The sequence below is a fragment of the Corvus cornix genome, chromosome 9 (genome assembly GCF_000738735.6).
Source record: "Corvus cornix cornix isolate S_Up_H32 chromosome 9, ASM73873v5, whole genome shotgun sequence".
NCBI classification, from domain to species: domain Eukaryota; kingdom Metazoa; phylum Chordata; class Aves; order Passeriformes; family Corvidae; genus Corvus; species Corvus cornix.
In genome coordinates, this window is record NC_046339.1 from 25,626,656 (window position 1) to 25,648,982 (window position 22,327).

At 49.1% G+C, this 22,327-nt stretch overlaps 1 protein-coding gene, 1 long non-coding RNA gene and 2 other non-coding genes across 5 annotated transcripts; 2 read left to right on the plus strand and 2 right to left on the minus strand.

The window, feature by feature from the left end:
* The first annotated feature begins 11,986 nt into the window (after positions 1-11,986).
* Positions 11,987-12,059, plus strand: TRNAQ-CUG. Its single transcript has one exon. It is a non-coding gene; the product is annotated as a tRNA-Gln (tRNA).
* Positions 12,060-12,563: 504 nt separating this feature from the next.
* LOC120410444 lies at positions 12,564-16,441 on the minus strand. Of its 2 annotated transcripts, none has more exons than XR_005602575.1 (3): positions 14,456-16,441; positions 13,554-13,797; positions 12,564-13,038 (listed from the first exon to the last, which is right to left on the minus strand). XR_005602575.1 is itself a non-coding variant. In XM_039556592.1 (3 exons), the coding sequence occupies exons 1-3, from the start codon at positions 14,950-14,952 to the stop codon at positions 12,880-12,882; spliced, it is 741 nt and encodes a 246-aa protein (XP_039412526.1). In that variant the 5' UTR covers positions 14,953-15,247; the 3' UTR covers positions 12,564-12,879. The 2 variants fall into 2 exon arrangements, 1 of the variants encoding a protein (XP_039412526.1); XM_039556592.1 differs by having other exon boundaries at positions 13,554-13,638; positions 14,456-15,247.
* A 2,556-nt stretch (positions 16,442-18,997) lies between these two features.
* Positions 18,998-20,099, plus strand: LOC120410499. The gene is made up of 2 exons (XR_005602700.1): positions 18,998-19,104; positions 19,619-20,099. It is a non-coding gene; the product is annotated as an uncharacterized LOC120410499 (long non-coding RNA).
* A 494-nt stretch (positions 20,100-20,593) lies between these two features.
* On the minus strand, positions 20,594-20,665 carry TRNAQ-CUG. Its single transcript has one exon. It is a non-coding gene; the product is annotated as a tRNA-Gln (tRNA).
* Positions 20,666-22,327: the final 1,662 nt, after the last annotated feature.

Consider the following 22,327-nt stretch of genomic DNA (forward strand, 5'->3'; position numbering starts at 1 on the left):
GCCTGGCAAGCTCCCAAGCTATGTGAGCATAACCCTAAAATTAGTTTTGCCTTGCTCTAGCTCTGCATTTCTGTAAGTACAACTGGTTGTTCTAGTTTTTGCTCTTTTGTCAAAATAAAACAATGAACACCTGCGGTTTCCTTTCATATTGAAATGATTTTGGTTTGTTTTGCAATAGCTGTGAACAGTTGCTCCATCATCCTCCCCTACAGTGTGTGATGCATGTTTGCGCACACCTGGGTGTGGGTGGAAGTGTTTTGGTTGGCCACATAGGTATATTCCCTAAAGCATCTGGTTGGCAGTTTACAGGACAAAAGTGCATAAACTAATTAAGAATTATTATTTTTCAAATCTTCATGCTCTGTCTGAGCATGTTACGAAATGCAGTTATGAAAGCCAAAGCTCAAATGGAATTGCATCTGGTCAGGGATGTCAAAGACAAGGAGGGTTTCTGTACGTATCCACGTGACAAAAGGCACACACAGCGCATTGGTGAATGAGCTGGGGAACCTGATGATGCAGGACATGGAAAAGGCTGATACACTGAATGACTCCTTTGCCTTGGTCTTCGCTAGCAAGACCAGGCTTCAGGAATCCCAGGCCCTAGAGATCAGAGGGAGACTGGAGTAAGAATGGTGCATCCTTGGTGAAAGAAGATATGGCCAGGGAATAACAGACATAGGTAAATTATAGAATCAAAGAATTATAGAAGCATGGAATGGTTTGGGTCAGAAGGGACCTTAAAGATTATCTAGTTCCAATCCCCCTGTCCATGAACCTGCCCATGAACCCATGAGTGCTGAGGGCACTGGCTGATGTCATTGTCAGGCCATTCTCAATAATCTTTGAATAATCATAGTGACTGGGAGAGATGCCTGAGGATTAAAACAAAGCAAAAGACTCCTGTCTTTGAAAAGGGTAAGAGGCCTCAGAGAACTACAGGCTGGTCAGCCTCGCATTGGTCCCTGGGAAGGTGAGGGCGTACCTAAGTTACAAGCAGCCCCAATAAGAACTATCCTGTATGAAATAATTTCCTGTTTGTTCTCCAAATTTGTCCCCACGTGCACACACCCATAATAACTTTTATGCCACAGTCCTCCTTAGCTTGTATAGCATCTGGAAGATTGTTTCACATCCTGAAACACCTTTATGTTTTTTGGTGGCTGAGTCAGATGAATGAGATTGGTTGTGCTCTGTGTCTCATCACCGTTCCTCTCATCACTGAGTAACAGTTAGCCAGGTATCCTAACATAAAACACCACACTGCCATGCAGTATTAGATTTTCCTGAGTCCTTTTATGAAACTTTGGCTCCATAAAATGATCCCTCCTTGTGGGATGGGGGGGGGGGGGGGGGGGGGCAGAATTGGAAGGGTAAAAATGCAAAAATGCAAAAAGATTTGAGTGGAAATATTTTAATCAGGGAAAAAGGGGGAAGAAAGCAAACAAAACAACTCAAAGTAAAACAAAATCAAGAAAAACAAATGATGTAAAAAACTCCCAACTGTTCATCACCAGTTGGTCTAAGCCCAATCAGTCTCTGAGCAAAGGTAGTCCCCCAAAAACTTTGGAATATCCCTTTGGTGTCTCAGCTGTTCCCCCTCCCATCTTCTTGCACACCCCCACCCTACTCACTGGTGGGGCAAACAATGTATAAGCACAGTTCAGCAATAATAACTACAATACTAATGTGTTATCAACACTATTTTTCATCAATGTTTCCAAACATTGGACCATGTGAGCTACTGTGAGACACTTAACTCTATACCAGCCCAAGCAAGTACAACGAAATGGGAAAATATACCCAGTGACTTTAATGATAAATAGATCTGTACGTGCTTTTTATTCTTTGATTCTTCTGCTGGGAAGAATTCTTCTGTGCAGCTCTCCAGGTATTGCTTTAAAGTTAATTAGAATACATGGGATGCCAAACATAATGAACTGATTTTTGTTACGAGAACTTTCTGTTCTGATGGTTCCATACTTGGACTAAATTAAGTCATCACTGAAAGGGTTGTCCAGCCCTGGCACAGCTGCCCAGTAAAGTGGTGGAGTCATAATTCCTGGAGGGATTTAAAAGCCATGTGGATGTGGCACTTGGGGACATGGATTAGTGGCCTTGGCAGTGCTGGGGTGTTGGGGTTTTAGTTTAGTCTTAGTTTTTTTCCTGTTAAAGGAATTTTCTCCCATATGCATGTTGCTAGGGGACAAATAGCTGTACTTAAGAAAGACAAAAAGGGGAGTGGGGCGGGCCTGGCTACTCTTTTGTCTACACCTGGGTGTGGGGTCAGTTCGCTCGGAGCGTCCGGAGAGAGAAGCTGCAGAGAAAGGAGCTGCTGCTTCTTTCTTTTTGGCCGTTCTTTCTTCCTGCTGGAAACAATGCCGGGACCCCAAAAGCCGCTTTCCCTGCCCTGCTGGAGACCGGGCTGTGGCTGCCCTGCCCCGCTGCTGCTTCGAGCTTTCGCTACGCTGTAGCCCTGCTCGCCCTGCCTGCCTGGGCCTCCGTGGGGTTCTCCCATCTGGATACATCTCGTCTGCCACCCGGGATTTGCGTCCGTCCCTGCCGTTCCAGCCTGCTGTTTCCTGAGAGCCCGGGATCAACTGCCCAGGGGTTTGTGAAGCTCCTTTGTCCCATCCCTTCCCGGGATCCCAGGGCACCGGTGCCGCGTGCTCCCCGAGCTCGCCCCGGAGCGCCCCCTGCAGCCGCGGGGGAACCATCGCACCTGCCCTGCTCACCGGGAGCCGCCAGCGCCCCTGCCGGCTGCGAGCGGAACTGCACCCAAGGGGAAAGGGCCCGACAGCCGAGAAGGCTGGGACTGGGTTTGTGATTGCTGTTACTGCCATAGTTGTTGTTGTTTTGTTTGACTGGTTATATACATATATATATATAGTAAAGAACTGTTATTCCTATTTCCCACATCTTCGCCTAAAGGCTCTTGATTTCAAAATATAATAACTTGGAGGGAAAAGGGGTTATATCTGCCACTTCAAGGGGGGCCTCTGCCTTCCTTAGCAGACACCTGTCTTTCAAAACCGAGACATGGGGGAACAGGTGAACTCAAATATCTCAGAGGTAATTTCCGACCTAAACAATTCTATGATTCTATGGTTTATGCAGAAAATTATTTGAAAACCAAATGTTCCTTTTTAATTTTCAATGTCTCTTTCACAGTCTTGTTTTTCAGAGTATAAATAAGAAAGTTGAAAGTGGGTGTTAAGATGATCTATTGGATTGAAACTGGTCTATCAAAGCCTATCAAAGTTGATTAAAGCCTTAGTGCAGCACAAATCCAATAAGAATGGAAATTCACTGCTGAAATGACTGACTCCATTGGGCTCACAGAGGCTTAAACTTGCCAGGTAAATTAATCTACAAACACCAGAGGTTTATGTCCAAAAAGGAGACAGAAGAATCTCCTGTTACTTTATTCAAATAAAGGGAAAGGCCATGGGGCATTCCCCTGGGGTCTCCCAAATTGTTAGAGGATGCAGCCCCCTTTTTATCCCAATTTCCTGGCTACATTTCCCTCTCTCTTCCCCCATTGGCTGACGTACTTGAGAGGTACAGACTTCCCGAATTGCCTAATACAGACCCCGTCTAATGTATACCCTCCTTTTTCTTTTCCTATGGAATTTATGGTTCTTCCCATTGCTTCTTTCATCTATCAGTATCTATCTTTACCTATCACCAGACCCACACTTTGTTTGTAAAGACAAATCTATCTCATTCCTTTCAAAGTAAAAAGTAGAATAGTGTTTATGCGAGGATAAATCCTACCACCCACACCCCAGATCCAAGCTGGGTACAGTCTTTGCAAAGGAAAGGGTTGCACAGCAGTCATATGGTCACATGCATATTGGTCATAACCCGTTGCTGAAAGCGTAAAAACTTTGCACAAGGTGACAGGAAAAACATAATAATGATACAGTGCTGTCTTGGGGTAATTTTATTATGCTACGCTATTCCTGATTGTCTGCTTTATGCCCAGAAATGGCTGCTCAAACTTTAAGGTGGGTCCAGGGGAGGGGCGGAAGCCTCGGAGCGCCTGAGTGGGCTTTGTTCAAAGACTCTCTCCCAGGCATGCTTGGTTGCTTTGTTGCTTAGCTAGCTCATTCTTTCTTGGTAACTTAAGCAAGGAGTTTCTTTTTTTTCACCTTTCCCTGGACTGCAGCAGCAATCTTTTGGCGCTTTTTGGTTTTTGTTTCTTGAACTGTAGTGGCTTGGTTTTGGGCTGAGGTCACTGAGACGATTGACCAGGACCAACGGGAGCCTGTGGGAGCCGCTCCAGTCAGCCCAAGACCTCGGGAAAAGCTCAACCAACAAGAGAAAGGACACCAAAATTTACCAGCTTCATCTGTTGTGAGGAGGAGACCAATGCCAGAAGTTCAACAGGTTCCCATCTCTTTTCCCTGAGCTGCTGCATGAATTCTTTTTCTTTTCCTTCCCTGAGGCACAGGGGCTGGCCACCATTTTGCCCCCCTTTTGCCACATGGTCGGTCGTATTTGTTTTCTTCCCCTGGCATTTTGAGTTGTTTGGTTCTGCTGTGGGTGTGTGGGTGTGTGTGGGTAAGGTTCTGAAAGTTCAATATCTAGCATTTATTCAATTCTTTTTCCCGTGCCGTGCAGGCACTTTGGATTGTCAATAAACAGGTTTTTTTCACTTTCACCCACTGGCATTCATTTTTCTCATTGGCAAAAGGGATTACTGAAGCCCTTCTCTTTAGAGGAAACACTCATTCCAGAGCATTTTCTCTTAAATTTGTCTCTAAACCGAGACAAATGCCATTGAGAAAAACATTTTTTTCCTTTTCCAGGAAGTTCTTTAGCATCTTTGAGACAGTCACTGTGGAGTAACAGACATAAACAAAAGCTACATAACCCAAACATATGTGGAGGACTGAAGCTGAGGGTGAACTTTCCTTACCAGTGTAATAACTGAACTCCTAGTCACTGTCATTAGATAATTAAATAAAGGCACCAGAAATGGTGAAATCTGGAAGTTGGGAATGCTGGAAAGTTCCAATAGAAGAAATTCAGTCACCACGGTATTGTGATAAATGAGTGAATGATGAATATTGTCTTTTGCATATAGGATTTTAACATCTATAAGTGATAATAATATACTATGTAAAAATAGTATTATATAATGATAATAAAATACTATGTAGAAATTGTGTTAAGGTAAAATGTAGTTAAGTAGAAACAAGATTAAGGTAAATTGTAACTTCAAAATAGTTGTAATATGTTAAGAAATGTAGTAATAAATACATGGTAATAAATGTCTTTTGAATTGAGAAACTACAGAGGTAGAAACCTGTTGGAGAATGGTTGGAGGATCAGGGACATGGATCATTGATAAAACCAGATCAATAAAAGAACTGTACAAGCAAAAGCCTGCAAGCAAAAGCCTACACAAGAAAATGCCTCCATGAGAAAATGCCTGCGTGAGAAACAGGCCTGAGAACCGAAAGGGAGTTTTAAGGAGGTACAGTCCTGTGCTGATAAAATGTACTGACCATGAGAAGGGAGGAAGATCTTTGATCTCTCAAGTCAAAACATAAATAATAGAAGCTTGCCAAATGTAGTCTTTTATCTAACCCAATTATGTAGAAGTAAGAATGCGCTTTTGAAAGTTTAAACTAATTAAAGAACTGATAAGCATGTACTCTCACACTATATAAGTGCCTCTGTATTGCTAATAAATTAAGCTTGCTTTAGCAATCACATTGATTGTCTGCATGCCTTCCCCCGCCGAAAGTCAGCAGAAACCAAGACATCTTAAAGAAACAAAGAAGATGAACCGCATGCATCCCAGGAAGTCTGTTATCTCATCAAAACTCACACCTCCCAAAGAATCTGTCAACTACAAATTAGGTTGGAGACTGAGGAGGCACCGGAGCGGGGTGCCTGCCTTCAATTCTGGAGCTATCCAGAGGACCGGCGGCGGTGTGCTGGCGTGCGCTGGCACAAGGGGGCAGAGACAGGAGGGGGGGAAAAGTTGAGTGAAGTGTAAATTACTTTCTGGACTTAAGGACTATGTTTAAAGAAGTACTTAAGTTCACAGTAAAATTAATGGAGCCACGCCCCTAGCAGTAATGATAAGTGCTCCTGCGCTGTGATATGCCTTTGTTCTACTAATAAATGTTCAATAATATATTGCTAGAAATTTAGTTCTTGAATTCATTTTTTTCAGTTTGATTTTGCATTACCATTTGATCAGCAGAAGGAGATTACCAAAATGAAAAAAAAAAATTGTGAATTTGTGAAATCAAAATATAAAACTTTTGGAAAACAGGCAAGTGTACCACAGCCGTATACCAGGCAGAGAATTTCCTGTAGGGTCAGGAAAGTAAAGTTTCCACTTGAAACCTAAGTGGTATGTAACAAAAGGTTAACCACAAGTAATATTGTAACAAGATGTGCAGGTAAAGCAAGCAAGATAGCAAAGCAAGCAAGATAGGAAAGCAAGCAAGATAGCATGCGCCATCAAAAGCAAGATAGCAAGTTATAATGGAACTTGGAAACTGCAAAATCAGTTAAAACAAGTTAGACTGAAAAACAAAAAGCATAGGGCATACATTGAAGACAGAGGTAAAAAGTTCAAACATGAGGAAGACTACAGAAGCCTTCATCAAAAGACTGCCAGAAGACTGATGGCCACCACAGAAGGAACTGACGCATGCACAGAAGCAACAAACTGTTGTAAAAGCATGACACAGTTTTATGTAAATATGAGTATGCTAGTGATATGTTGTAATTGTGATGTTGCACAGAAGGACTTATAAAATGTAACCAAAGGCTAAAGAAGATTTGAGTGAGTTTTTGGCTGAGAGATCCCCCTCACTCCCAGCACTGAATAAACAAATGCCTGCTCTGTAGCCAAGTCGACTACAGAGTTTTATTTTCTTGCCTAGTTTTGGGCATCACACTATACAAGTCACTGGTTAGAAGTCCCTGGGACAACTCTGTGTGTGGTCATGTATGTCTGAGAAAGGCGAGGGTGCTCCAGAGAGAATGCTGGTTGAATAGTGATCTCAGTGTAGACAATCTCTGCCCTCAGTCTCTTGCCCATTAGCCTGATAGGAATGTAATTTTATAATGTTCATTTCCCATAGAGTGATAAAAGTTACCATTTTATCCCCAGCCCCACACATACTCAATGTAGCAATTTACACAATTTTTACTTATCATTCCTAGATAATGCAAAAGGGTTAAATGGAATCACTTGTAGACTGAAAAATAACATGACCATACCACAGCAAGGAGGGCCTAGGATGCATCGCCTCCACATGTTGCTCCTTCTCTGTGAATGATGATTGTACAGGCATTTTTGTTACTGAAGGTCCATGAATAATACCTTAACTCAGCCCAAGAAGTCTGCTCCTATTCTTTGTTCCATTTGTGCACCCAACTACCCTTACTGACACCAATGTCCACGATCATGATCTATGTATGTTTATTTATTGCTTTTAGAGAGCCATTTGTGATTGCTCATAAATAGGTATTATGAGGTTTCCAGAGGAATACACTTTTAACTGCCTTTGTGAACGTGACTGTTGGGGAGGATGAAAGTTTGGTAAGAAAGTTTCACAGGTATGTAGGCTTGGCAGAAAGATCTCTGAATGTAGAAACTGAGGATGAGATAGAAATGAAAGCAAGTTTTGACATAGAGTAAAAGATGTTTTGCTGAAACACTGAGCACTGAATAACTGAGAAGGCCAAGGTTGGAGATGAGTTGGAAGGAGATTTTTATGATTAGGGCAAAGGTATGTGACTACAAACAAAGACATGTTTTTCACCAAGTAAATAAGTCTCAAGAAGAGCATAAGTAAATAGAAAACATGTTTTTACCAAAAAGAGAGATATTGCAGGCAAACAAGAAATGTCGATGTAGCAAGAAGAAGAAAGGTCTGAGAATTTCCCATTGTAAGCTTAAATTGTAACTTACTTACTCTTGTGATTGGATAATAATGACTATAATATGGTGATGGTAGTAGCTATGATAGGCTATAGGCAAATGTAAAGGAATTGTGTAGGTGCTTATTGGTTGTTATGTATTAAGATACTCAGCAAAGAAAAGTATAAAATGTTTTGTAACTTGAACAGAAAGTGGCTTCAGGTATGCCTACAGCTGGAGCTGGCAGCTGTAGGGCTGGCTCTGGATACCCGCTCCCTGAAATGCTGTAACTTCGCCTATGCAATAAACAGCTTTCAAGAGAGCTGCCTGAAGTCCAGGCATCCTTCATAGACACTTCTCCTATACATGACCAGGGTTTTATTTTGCCCAGTGAGTTAAAAAACTCCATCAAGGAGTAGTGGGAAGTTCTGATCCAGCTAAAGCAGATTTAAACAACCAATACAATAAAAGCAAAGCAGTGGAGGAAGGATATCTGGTAAAATAAAAACTTTATTTTGAACTTGGCATTAGTGTTTTCATTTTATTTTTATTTTTTTAGCATCATTAGAATATTTTCGGTGTATTTTTTCCCTTTAAGGAAAGCAATTTTCAAATAATAATAAAAAAGGCCTTTCAAGAAGCAGAGGTAGGTTCATTTTGAAAATGAATCACAGAATATCTTAAGTCAGAAGATAGCCATAAGGATTATCAAGTCCAACTCCTGCTCCTTGCTGAATGACCTAAAATGACTAGAGCATTGTCTAGCTGTTACTGGAGCTCTGGCAGCCTTGGTGCCATGACCTGGGGAGCCTGCTCAGTGCCTGACCACCCTCTGGGGGGAGAACCTTTTCCTGATATCCGACCTAACCCTCCCCTGGCACAACTCCAGCCATTTCCTTGGCTCTTGTCACTGGTCACAGATATCAGCACCTCCCTGTCCACTGCACGCTTTGAGGAAGGTGCAGAGTGCCACAAGCTCTGCTCTCAGTCTCCTCCAGGCTGAACAATACAAGTGCTCTTAGCCACTCCTTGTGTGGCTTCTCCAGACCCTTCACCATCTACATGTCCCCCTTTTGGCTGCTCTCTGACAGCTTTAGATGCCTCCTGGCTGCCAGGGCACTGCTGGATCATGCTCAAGATTCCATTAACCCAACCCCCAGATATCTTTCCACAGGACTGCTCTCCAGACTCTAATCCCCGAGGATTACCTTGCTCCAGGTGGAGAACCCTGAATTGTTGTTGAATGTCATCCAGTTGGTGGTTGTCCAGCTCTCTGGTCTATCCAGATCTATTTGTAAGGTCTCTCTGTCTTGAGGGACTCCACAGCTCCTGATTCACTATGAACAAAACACCCACATACTCATCTGAAAAAAAAGGCTAGGATAAAATACTTAGTTTTTCTACAATCATTTAGGGAGAAAGAAACAAGCAAATAGTCACCTCATTTGCTCACATTTTGCTGATTTATTTATTTATCTTTCCCTTTATGACTCCATACTTTCTTGGTGATTTTGTTATTCATTAAAAAAATATCTTAGGCCCTTCTCTAAGAAAGAGGCATTCAGATAGAGGTAATCAATGCAAACTGTGTAATTAAATATTAAAACAACCATATCATGTCTGGCTTTGAAAGTATGGAATGCATAAATCTACCTTTTACCTAGTGAAGATTAATCTGCAACCACTGGAGAGAAATAGATATTTTCTTCACATTTATCTCATGGATGAGGTAAATCATTCTTTTGGAATTCCTCTGTAATTGCTCTCTGTAATGACGACTAATAGTCAACAATTAATAGAAATATAAATGGCTACTTCTTAAGTAGCCATTTTAAGTTCTGATTTTAATCAGAACACAGGAATACCTCCAAAGTGGAAGGATTGTACCAGCTCAGAAAGAAACAGACAGCAATAGGTAAAGGGTAGCAATGCTGACAACAAAACTTTGTTGCTGGTCACTTCTAATACCATTGAATCATAGAATCACAGATTGGTTTGGGTGGGAAGGGACCTTAAAGGTCATCCCATGCCACCACCTGCCATGGGCAGGGACACCTTCCACTATCCCAGGTTGCTCCAAGCCCCATCCAACCTGGCCTTGAACACTTCCAGGCATGGGGCAGCCACAGCTTCTCTGGGCAACCTGTGTGAGGACTTCACCACCCTTATAGTAAAGGATTTCTTCCTTGTATCTAATATAAACTTAATCTTCTTCAGCTAAAGACAATCTCCCCTTGTTCTGTCACTCCAGACCATTATCTGAAGTCCCTCTTAAGCTCTCCTATAGCTCCTTTAGGCACTGTAAGGGACTCTAAGGACTCCCCTGGGTCTTCTCTACTCCAGCTTGAACAGCCCCAGCTCTCCCAGCTTGTCTCCAGAGCAGAGGAGCTCCAGCCCAGGGATCAACTTAGTGGCCTCCTTTGGACTTGTTCCAAGAGGTCAGTGTCTTACTTTCTTGGAAGCCCTTTGTTGTATAGGAAGTCTGTTGTCCCCTTCCTACAGGCTCCACACAGCATCAGCTTCTTAGGCTGGCTCTGAGTTACTACTGCAGATTTAAACAAGAAAATCACCTGGAGAAAAGCAGGGGATGGATTCCTTGGAACACTTGCTATGCTGATCCCATTTAAACCCTGATAAACTATTAATGCTGTTCAAGTAAGTCTTGGCCTCAGGGGAGGGAGTCTGAACCTGTTCCTGCTGGGGTGACTTTTATCTCTTGCAATGCTTTCCCACTACTGTAGGTCATTAAGTAATAAAAAAGTTACAACTTTAAACTGCAGCACAGGTAATGTCTGAGATTATGATATTTGAGCCCCCATAGGGGACCCACACTGGAGCAGGAGGGGGAAAGTGTAAAGAGGAAAGAGCTGCAGAGGCAAACTGTTATGAATTGACTGCAACCCCCATTCCTCTTACCCTGTGAACAGCCTGGGGCTGGGAGGAGGTAGAAGATATGGAAAGAGTAAAGTACATATGAAGGAGTGAAGCTGAGCCTGGGAAGAATAAGGAGGGTTGGGGGAAGGTGTATTAGTTGTGTCTTTATTTTTCACCATCCAATCTATTTTGATTGGCAAGGAAGTAAGTTAATTTTTCCCCAAATCAGTGGGGTTTAGGTTTACCTGTGATGGTCAATGATCTCCCTGTCTTATGTTGACCCATGAGGTTTTTCATCTCATTTTTTTCCCCTGTCCTGACCTCCTGAGGAGCTGGAGTGAGAGAGCACTGGGTGAGAGCCTGGCACCCAGCAAAGCCAGGCCACCAGACATTTGCATGCACAGGAATGAGAAAATTTACACAAATGAGAAAGCCAGAGCTCAGGACAGAGCAGAAGCAGCATCAGACCTGCCTGGGGCACAGTCAGGGAGGTGGGTGCAAGTGAAACCTTTCACAATAGGAGAACACTAGGGTTTTCTCTGTGACATTTCCCAGCTGGTACAAGAGTTTTCTTTTGTACCGCTAGTTTGACTTGTTTTTCCAGGATACAAAGCTTGACTTTGCTGGAGTTGATTCAATGTTGAATATTTCAGTCTTGAATTCATGTCACTTAGTTTTTTGCCTGTGTTTTAAACTGAATTTCTATGCCATCATGGGAAGTGCTTCAGATGAGCAGCAGAAAAGCAGACATCTTGTTGTCTCACCTGTCCTTTCTGCTTGCCTCTCCAGCCCCTTTCCTGGGTTCCGCAGAGGGTCTTTCTTTACCTTTTGTAGAGACGGGGCAATGTTTCCCTCTTATTAGTCCTTAAGGAGCGGGGCTGGTTTGGGCTGGAGAAGAGAAGGCAAGGGGGCTTCTGCTGGGTGAAGGTGACTTGCCAAGGCCTGCCCTGAGTCCAAAAGAGCTTGTTGCAATTTGGGAAAGACAAGATTGTGTGAGGTTTCGAGCCTGGCACTTGTAAGAGAGGCCACGCCGGGCCAGCAGAAGAAGCTGTGCCGCTGCCCTGAAGGGTGGCGCGATTAGAGAGTGCCTGGAGGCCCTGCAGGAAGGCTGCACGTGGTGATGGATGTCCAAGGCGATGGAGAGACAGCCAGCCTCAGCCAGGGGCATAAGGCTGAGCAAGGCTGGGCACAGGAGCCAGAGGTCACCTATGCACAAGGTCCCATGGTGTAATGGTGAGCACTCTGGACTCTGAATCCAGTGATCTGAGTTCAAATCTCAGTGGACCTTGGCTTTTTCTTCCCTCAGCATGCTGACACCCTCACAGCTCTACTCTGCTCCTGGTTCACTTGTGGAATGCTCTCTGATGAATCACACAGCAGCTGAGGTGGAGATCACCCACTCAAAGTGGGTCAGGCACAGGAGGCAGCTCTGGGACTCTCTGCTTGTATGTTGGACGCATCCAATAACAGGAGACTGGGCTACACTCTTTGGGCAGCTGTTTCCACGTTGGACCATTCCCACAGAAACACCAGGTTACTCTGTGTGGCATTACTTGTATGCCCACCTTTGTCCTTTGTCCTGCTCCTTTCTTGCTCCTTTCCTCTGCGGCTTTTCCTCTCCTCCCTGCCAATTTCGTTCTATTGCTCTGCAGTCAGTGCAAGGAGCTCTACCAACACTGGGCAGTGCCCCATCATTGGGTTATATTTGTTGCCATGGGAGAAGGAAGGATCTTCCCTGGTAGAGCAGGTGGTAGCTGAGGGAAGAGGAGAACAAACGACCACAACTCTCCAGCAATGCTGCACAAAGGCTTTAATGAGAAGGAGCAATAGCAGCGGCACAGAACACAGACCAAGGGACACGCGTGCGGGGAACAGGCAGGGAAAGAGATCGGCCCATTTGCCAAGGACAGAGGGGATGAGCCGCCGGCTTCAGCAGATCAGACCGCAGCGGGGGGAAGGCAGACACAGGCCTGACCCCCCCAGCCCAAGGGAGCCCCCAGAAGAGATGGGAACCCCCGCACTGCTGAGGGAGCTGCCCACAGCAGCTGACAGAGAGGATCCCACGGCTGTGCTCTGAGGGAAAGAGGTGAGGATGGGGCCCGGCATGGTCACCACCACCGGCGAAGGCTCGATGACACCGTGGAGTCAGCGCAGCGGGCGACACAGGGCTCACTGCAGCTGCTTGCAAGGGGGTTGGGCCCACAGGGGCCGCAGGGCCGTGGGGGACAGGGTCTGCAGCAAGACATCTCTCCGCGCAGGAGGCAAAGCTGCAACACAGAGGCAGGGAGCGCCAACCAGCCTCAGGATCAGCCTGTCTGTCCCTCAGCTCTCTCCAGGGACACATGCGGTCTTCAAAACACGCTCTGTGCCCTCAGCTCCACATCCCTCCTCGTGCCCTGTGAGTTGAACGGCCACAGGAAGGCCGCCCCACTTCAGGAATAGGACCCAGCACAGTGGCTTTAAGGCCCCTGTGGAAAGACGGGTCACAGCCCATGTCCAGAACAGACATGGCTGTGTTAGAGATGTCCGGAGACATTTTGCTACACCACTGCAGGTGCAAATTCTGCTGGGCACATCCCCCTGCGGCTGAGCCCCATTGATCCCCTTCTGCTGGAACAAAGCCCCCTCTTCCCAGCTGTCCCCAGCCACCCCATGGAAAGGCTGACGGCCCTTCAACAGTTCTGTGTCAGGGCCAAGCTGAGGCAAGCCCAAGGATCAGCCTGGACAGCCTCCATGACAGCAGTTCAGCCCACAGGGAGAGATGGAGTGGACTCAGGCTTACCTCGTTCCTCGAGGAAAGGCACACCAGAGAGGAGGAGGATGCAGAGCCTGGAGCAGCGCAGCCTTTTATGCCGTGTCCCAGAGCCCTGTGGGGCCACAAACATTCCTTGTTCGTGAAACATCCAAACTCCTGGGAGTGGCTACTTGCAAGGCCTTGCTGCTGATGAAGTCCCTTCGTCTTTCATCTTAAATGTTGTGCTCCCACTTCATACAACCCCGAATCCTGCAATGATCCTTAGAATCACCTGGGGATGGAATGGATCTTAAATCATCTAGCTTGAGCACCCTGAAATGGCTTCTACAACTTCTCTGGAGAACCTGTTCTAGTGTCTCACTCCTCTCAGAGGAAAGGATTCCTTCCCAATATCTAATCTAAATATACCTGCTTTTAGTTTAAAACCAGTAGCCCTTGTCCCATCCCTACACACCCCAACCAAGTGTCCCTCCCTTTCTAAACTGAATGTCTCCTGGGAGCCCTCTCTTCTCTTTGCTGCACAACCCCAACCCTCTCAGCCTGTCCTCACAGAGCAACGGCTCCAGTTGCCCGATGGTCTTTGTGGCTCCTCTTGACCCACTGCAGCACGTCGGTGTGTTTCTTAGGCTGTGGGTCCTAGAGCTGGACGCAGTACCCCAGCTATGGTGTCATGAGAGCCAAGTACAGCAGGACAATCCCCTCCCTCAACCTGCTGGCCATGCAGCTCTGGATGCAGCCCAGGATACGACTGGCTTTCTGCTGGCGCGTGGTGCAGGCTCATGTTCAGTATTTCAACCATCAGAACCTGCAAGCCCTTCTGTGCAGGGCCACTCTCGATCTACTCATGGCCTAGCCTGTGTCCATGTTTGGGATTGCCCTGACCTTGGCACTTGACCTTGTTGAACTTCATGAGATTTTCACAGACCCACCTGTCCAGCCTGTCCATGTCCCTCTGGATGGCATCCCTTTCTCTAGAGTACCAACCACTATCGCTTTCCAGGCGCTGCGGCTTTTCTGTGTCATAGCGCGAGGTGCTGCGATCTTCCAAAAGCGTCTCCTTAGCGAAGCCGCTCGGCAGGATCAGCACACACTCACACATGTGTGCATGCACAAACACACTGATAGCTCCAGTAATATCGGTCGATGGCAAAGAGGCAGGGAGAGTCTCTGTGTAGAGTTCCATGGGCGAAGGTTTATTGCAGCCGCACCATGAAGGGGTGAAGGGACGAAGACAAAAGACAATGGAGAGTCCAGGTTTAAGTACGGGAGCGTGACGAGCATCAGAGACCAATGATCTGAGGGCATGGCGGGTGGTACAAAGGCGGGACTGGGGAATGGGAGCCAATAGGAAAGCTCTAGGGGAGTGGCGATAGGCAAGGGCCAATGGGGGAACCTGGAGTGGAGAACTTTCTAGGGCATGGGACATATAAGGTAGCAAGGGGGCAGAGAGGCCAACGGCCAACCAGGAACGCAGAACTGGAGTACATTAGCATAGCAACGCAAAGCATTCTGGAGACACTTCTTTTCTCACCCTAACCTGGAAGAATTCTCTGGTACTAGGGACTGTCTTACCAGAGGACTCTCTTTGTCTCTTGTACCACAGGCTAACCGGCCCCACAAACCACATCACTTTGCTCAATGTCACCCACAAACCTGCTGAGGATGCCCTCAATCCCCCCCTAACACCCCTTCCACCCCCCATGTCTCCCAGCAAGCTGTTAAATATTCCTGGTCCCATCACCAAACCCTGAGAACCCACACTCATCACTGGTTGGACACTGCTCAAGTGTGACATCGAGCTCTCGACCACAAGTCCTGGAGTGCTGCCATCCATCCAATTCCATGTGCACTGACTGGCCACCCCTCATAAAATCCACGTCACTCCTATTTAGAGAGAAGGATGCAAAGAGCAGGTCCAGCAGTGCCTGTCCTCTGGTCAGGCTCTCCATCCCCTGTGCTAGGATGTTGTCCTCAACACACTCTAGTAGTTCCCAGGACTGCTGGCAGTTCCCTGTGCCGCTTTGCCAGCAGATGACTGAGTGGTTTAAGTTCCTCTCAGGACCAGGGCCAAGTGAGTGGGCTGTGTCCCAACATCAAAACAATTCATCTGTGTCCCAGAAGCATAAGGCCAATTGGCTCAGAGGTCTGAGGCTGGAGTGGAGGAAGATTGGAGGTGGCTTTGTGTCACACGGATTGCCTTTGTCACATTGCCCTCTTCATGGGGACAGTGCCCGCCTGTCAACGGTAGAATTTAGCTATGAGAGACACCTCAAGTGAGCCCTCAAGTGCTTTTGGTGCAGATGCACAAGCCAGCCCTGAGAGGCATTTCTCCCCGGGGGTCACTTTGGCAAGGAGGAGACGGTGGGTAAGGTGAGGCGGAAGGTCAAGGCTGCACAGTTCCGTAGAGAAGAAGAGACGCACCTCTCCAGGGCTGTGGCAAAACTCAGTGGCAAAGTAGGATCACTGTGGGCCGGAGAGAAAGCTCCTCACTGAGAGGAGTGAGGACCACGAGGGCCTTGCTTTCTGTTATCAGTCTCTGCCACAGCCTGCTTTTTGCTGCCCATGAGCCTGGGGAAGAGAGGCAGATTCACAACCAAGACAAGAAAACCAAGGACTCAATAAACTGTCTCTCAAGGGACTTGTCTAAGGGAATCTCCACAGCTGTGTGTCCCTCGAAAACTAAGCAGGGCCCTCATGCATTTTACAAGCAGAGCTCTGGCCTCAGCTTGGGAAGCTGAGATCCTCTAGAGAACAAGGAAATCAACACGTAGGAAGGTGATCAAAGGCACGTGCCTACGTCTCTCCCAGAAAGACAAATGGACCCATTCTCTCACACATTAATTTTGCTCAGCGTGTCCACCCCGGAGGCCAGGATCTGCATGGTGGCCTTGGGGAAGAAGCTGAGGGCAGGGAACCCACAGCTCATGGCTCTTTTTCCTGGGCCAGGCATCCCTTTGCCCATTCAATGCATTTTGCAGTTCAAAGGGATAATGGATCAGTCTCCCAGAGCATGTGGGAATCATTGTGATGTGGAAGAGTAGGGAAAATCCATGAGCTTCAGGCAAACCTGAATCATCCTGATGTGGAAATGAGTGCACACGGTGCCCTGGACTCAGGCATTCCAGGGATACCAGAGCACATAGCCTCTTCCCTCCAAAATTTCTGCCTTTGTCGGGGGCGTTTCCAGACCTTTTAGGACCAGTCCCAAACCACCTCGTACGTCTGTGTAATCCTGTGCTGCTGCTGCTGCTGCAGCCTTCCAAAAGGCATTGCCTTTCGGTGGCTGCTCAAGGGCCCATGGGACGCAGGGCAACCCAGGATAATGGAGATTAGGAGAGACCACTGGAAGTCCTCTGATCCCGCTCTGAGAAGAACAAACTTCCCAGTTGCCTCCAGAAGCTGTGGGCCTTGTGCCATTGTCCTCTGAACACTGCCACTGTCAGACAGGTCCCCGTCTCTTGGACAGCTCTTCCAGGGATGCCCTGCACCCCTGGGGAGCTACCAGGAGATGGAAAGGGCTCCTACAGCTGATCTTCCCAGGTCCTCGAGGGGGACGACCACCAGGAGATGACATTGAGGCTGCCTGCACTGGTGAGCACATGCCACATGGCAGCCTGGAGAGAACAGGGCCGGGTATGTGCAGGGAATGCCACCTGCTCCGCATTGCACTCTCAGGCCAGTGACAAGGAACCCCCCTTTGGGGCAGAAGGGCTGGAAAGCAGAGAGAAAGTCTGTCCCAAGAGAGCTTTCACTCTGAGTCCTCTGGGGAGCTTTCACCCCTAATCCTGAGAGTTGCTTACTGTCCATCTCCAGATCCCACCCCACAAGCCTGGGATCTGATCACCCCATGGATGGTGCCCTTTCCTTGGCACTGCAGAAGCCACATCTGGGTTGGTGTCCCCATTTGGTGTCCCCAGGGACAAGGGAGGTGGTGGTGATCTCTTATGGCAGAGGGCCAGGCAGAACATAAGGGCTGCAGCACCCGACGTATGGGGGGAGGCGGAGGGCACTGTGCTTGTGCAACCTGGTGGAGATGAGCAAGGTGTGGAGGGGGGCATGGAGCTGCTGTCTCCACCACCTCCTGGAGGTTCTGGAGAGAATGAAGCCAAACTCTCCTGAGAGGTGCACTGCCAAAGGGCAAGAGGCAGCAATCGCAAATTGCAAGAAAAGAAATCCCAGGGCTCCCTGGGGGAAGACAAGGGACAGGCCTGGGAGAGCTGCACAAGGGACAGTGACGTCTTTCTTGAGCTGTGTCCGTGCTTAGAAGTCAGCAGGACAAAGGCCCAGAGCCTGCTGGGGAACGGGGGCAGTTTGGTCTGCCCAGAGCAGTTGATAGGAGCACAATACCTCTAGAGCTCTATCCCGACCTGCTGGGGTGGATCTGGGGTACTCTGAGTCACTACGGCCCTTGAGCAGCCACCAAAAGGCACGTCTCCACGCCTTGGGAGACAGCAAATGCAGGACATTGCAGAGAAGCACCAGGTGATCCAGGAATGGGGATAAAAGGTGGGGAAATGCCCTTCATGGCAGCAGAACATTGAGGATATGAGCTCTGTTAACCCTTGAACGCCTGAGTCTGTGGCACCCAGTCCACTGAATTCCACACTGGGTGACTCAGGTTTGCCTGGAGCTCAGGGATTTTCCCAACTCTTCCACATCACGATGACACCCACGAGCTCTGGGAGATTGATCCAGTGTCCCTTTGAAATGTAAAACGTATGGAATGGGAAACCCCACTCCTGACCCAGCAAAAAGAGCTGTGAGCTTTGGGCTCCCTGCCCTAAGCCTTTCCCCAAAGCCGCCATCCCGGTCTCTGGCCTCTGGGATGAACACGCTGAGCAAAACAGGTCAATGTGGCTGTGGGTCTCTTTCAGGGAAGGACACGGCATCTCTTTGATCACAAAACCAGGCCGTGGTACAGCCTGTGGACCGTAAGCAAATCCCTATGGCTGTCACTCAGGCCTGCAGGGGACATCCTTCCAGCTGAACATGGGCTTTGCTTGCCACTGAGCTTTGCCACCTCCCTGCAGAGCTGGGTCTCTTCCCCACTATGGGATTGTGCAGTGTTGACTTTCTGCCTCAACTGAGCCACAGTCTTCTGGACATCTGTGATGACCCGTGGAAGTAGTGACTCTCAGGATTAGCCTGAGTGCCTGCACTGAAAGCTCCTGAGAGCTGACCTGGGGTGTCTCTCATGGCTGAATTTAACTGTAACTGGAGCCAAATTAGCCATCAAGAAGAACAAGTGACAGAAGCAATAGACACTACGCAAATCCATTTAAACTCACCTTATGCACTGGCCCGGGAACTCCAAGTCAAGTGGCCTTAGGAAGCTGGGACACAGATGAATCATTTCCTTGTTGGCTGGTGTGAAACTGGAGAAAAATGCCTGAGATGAAAGAGGCATGGACTTCACCAGCAGCAAGGCCTCGCAAGTAGCCACTCCCAGGAGTTTGGATGTTTTGCGAACAAAGAATGTTTGTGGCCCCACAGGGCTCTGGGACACGGCATAAAAGGCTGCGCTGCTCCAGGCTCTGCATCCTCCTCCTCTCTGGTGTGCCTTTCCTCGAGGAACGAGGTAAGCCTGAGTCCACTCCATCTCTCCCTGTGGGCTGAAGTGCTGTCATGGAGGCTGTCCAGGCTGATCCTTGGGCTGCCTCAGCTTGGCCCTGACACAGAACTGTTGAAGGGCCGTCAGCCTTTCCATGGGGGTGGCTGGGGACAGCTGGGAAGAGGGGGCTTTGTTCCAGCAGAAGGGGATCAATGGGGCTCAGCCGCAGGGGGATGTGCCCAGCAGAATTTGCACCTGCCGTGGTGTAGCAAAATGTCTCCGGACATCTCTAACACAGCCATGTCTGTTCTGGACATGGGCTGTGACCCGTCTTTCCACAGGGGCCTTAAAGCCACTGTGCTGGGTCCTATTCCTGAAGTGGGGCGGCCTTCCTGTGCCGTTCCACTCACAGGGCACGAGGAGGGATGTGGGAGCTGTGGGCACAGAGCGTGTTTTGAAGACCGCATGTGTCCCTGGAGAGAGCTGAGGGACAGACAGACTGATCCTGAGGCTGGTTGGCGCTCCCTGCTCTGTGTTGCAGCTTTGCCTCCTGCGCCGAGAGATGTCTTGCTGCAGACCCTGTCCCCCACGGCCCTGCGGCCCCTGTGGCCCAACCCCCCTTGCAAGCAGCTGCAGTGAGCCCTGTGTCGCCCGCTGCGCTGACTCCACGGTGTACATCGAGCCTTCGCCGGTGGTGGTGACCATGCCGGGCCCCATCCTCACCTCTTTCCCTCAGAGCACAGCCGTGGGATCCTCTCTGTCAGCTGCTGTGGGCAGCTCCCTCAGCAGTGCGGGGGTTCCCATCTCTTCTGGGGGCTCCCTTGGGCTGGGGGGGTCAGGCCTGTGTCTGCCTTTCCCCCGCTGCGGTCAGATCTGCTGAAGCCGGCGGCTCATCCCCTCTGTCCTTGGCAAATGGGCCGATCTCTTTCCCTGCCTGTTCCCCGCACGCGTGTCCCTTGGTCTGTGTTCTGTGCCATTGCTTTTGCTCCTTCTCATTAAAGCCTTTGTGCAGCATTGCTGGAGAGTTGTGGTCGTTTGTTCTCCTCCTCCCTCAGCTACCACCTGCTCTACCAGGGAAGATCCTTCCTTCTCCCATGGCAACAAATATAACCCAATGATGGGGCACTGCCCAGTGTTGGTAGAGCTCCTTGCACTGACTGCAAAGCAATAGAACGAAATTGGCAGGGAGGAGAGGAAAAGCCGCAGAGGAAAGGAGCAAGAAAGGAGCAGGACAAAGGTGGGCATACAAGTAATGCCACACTGAGTAACCTGGTGTTACTGTGGGAATGGTCCAACGTGGAAACAGCTGCCCAAAGAGTGTAGCCCAGTCTCCTGTTATTGGATGCGTCCAACATACAAGCAGAGAGTCCCAGAGCTGCCTCCTGTGCCTGACCCACTTTGAGTGGGTGATCTCCACCTCAGCTGCTGTGTGATTCATCAGAGAGCATTCCACAAGTGAACCAGGAGCAGAGTAGAGCTGTGAGGGTGTCAGCATGCTGAGGGAAGAAAAAAGCCAAGGTCCCACTGAGATTTGAACTCAGATCACTGGATTCAGAGTCCAGAGTGCTCACCATTACACCATGGGACCTCGTGCATAGGTGATCTCTGGCTCCTGTGCCCAGCCTTGCTCAGCCTTATGCCCCTGGCTGAGGCTGGCTGTCTCTCCATCGCCTTGGACATCCATCACCACGTGCAGCCTTCCTGCAGGGCCTCCAGGCACTCTCTAATCGCGCCACCCTTCAGGGCAGCAGCACAGCTTCTTCTGCTGGCCCGGCGTGGCCTCTCTTACAAGTGCCAGGCTCGAAACCTCACACAATCTTGTCTTTCCCAAATTGCAACAAGCTCTTTCTGACTCAGGGCAGGCCTTGGCAAGTCACCTTCACCCAGCAGAAGCCCCCTTGCCTTCTCTTCTCCAGCCCAAACCAGCCCCGCTCCTTAAGGACTAATAAGAGGGAAACATTGCCCCGTCTCTACAAAAGGTAAAGAAAGACCCTCTGCGGAACCCAGGAAAGGGGCTGGAGAGGCAAGCAGAAAGGACAGGTGAGACAACAAGGGCTGAGCGACGACTGAGCTCCAGTTCCTGTGGGGTAGAGGTTCACTCACTGCCCATGGTGGAGAGCAACGAGGGCAGAGCCCTCTCTGGGAACTCTTCCTTCTCGGAAGGAACTTCACTGCAAGGCATCCCAGGAGGACACAAGTCCAAATGCCTGCTCAAAGCAGCGCTGGAGACAAAGCAAGGAACTAGGCGGCTCAGTGCCTGAGCCCCGTTGCAATCCCAGTGCGTGGAGAACCACCAAGATCTCTGCACACCTGGCTCCAGCAGCTCATTTGCTCTCTGGGAGTCTCTGCAGGATCCAGAGCAGCTCCCGCAGTCTGCTTTTGCCAAGGACGACCTGGCTCAAAGCCAGTCTGTGCCTGCTGGGCTGGGAGGTGCCCAGAGTGCCGAGCAGGAGGCCCGGCTGAGGGGAGCAGGAGCAGGAGCTCAGCTGCTCTGTGTGAGCAGAACTTGCAGAGGAAAGAAACCATGCTGTTCGGGAGCAGGAGAGGCCGGGCAGTGTGGAGCCAGGCTGAAGAAAAGCTGGTCTGCCTTGGCCAGGAATGACCGAGCCCTGCTCACCTGCTTGGAGGGCAGTTCTGCCAAGCACTACCCCGCAAGGCTCCTGCAGCGCTGCTGCTTCCCGCTCCTGCCACCCGCAGCCTGCGCTGCCTCCTGCTCCTCCAGTGCCCACGGGCACTGCCTCCCACACTGCCACCTCACACCCTGGCCTGGCTCCAGCTCCTGCACCTCTCACACTGGCTGCCCCCTCCTTCCACACCTCCCTCCCCCTTCACACACCGCAGCTCCAGTTCCTGGCACGTGCCTGCGCTCCTCTGGCTCTCACACTTGGGCTCAGCACACTCACGCTGCTGGGTGCTCCTAATGGAGCCCCTCCAGTTGTAGAACACAAGTCCTGTTTCACTGGGGAATCCTCCTGGTCCCAGGCCTTTCAGGAAACCTCTTCAGTGCCATGGCTACTCTGTAGGATGGAGCGCCATCCGGAATATTCACGTGCTCCAGCAATGGTGCTGAGGGTGCCACGAGCTCCACAGATGTTTCAGAGTTGTGGTGGCAGCAGGAACCAGCTGTGTCCTGGGCAGGCCAACTGCTAAAGGTTTTCCAAGAGAGATGGTGCCCACAGCACCCTGTGTCTCCTCCACTCCCAACACCCAGCCACCTCTAGCCAATACAGTGTCCTTGGGAATACCTGCT

Coding starts and splice junctions, on each gene's coding strand:
- LOC120410444 (XM_039556592.1), bottom strand. CDS start 14,952: ATGTCCCATGCCCTAGAAAGTTCTCCACTCCAGGTTCCCCCATTGGCC. Junction 13,639..14,455: donor GACATGGACAGGCTGGACAG/GTGGGTCTGTGA, acceptor GTGGCCCCACAG/GGCTCTGGGACACGGCATAA. Junction 13,039..13,553: donor GCCTTTCCTCGAGGAACGAG/GTAAGCCTGAGT, acceptor TCTGTGTTGCAG/CTTTGCCTCCTGCGCGGAGA.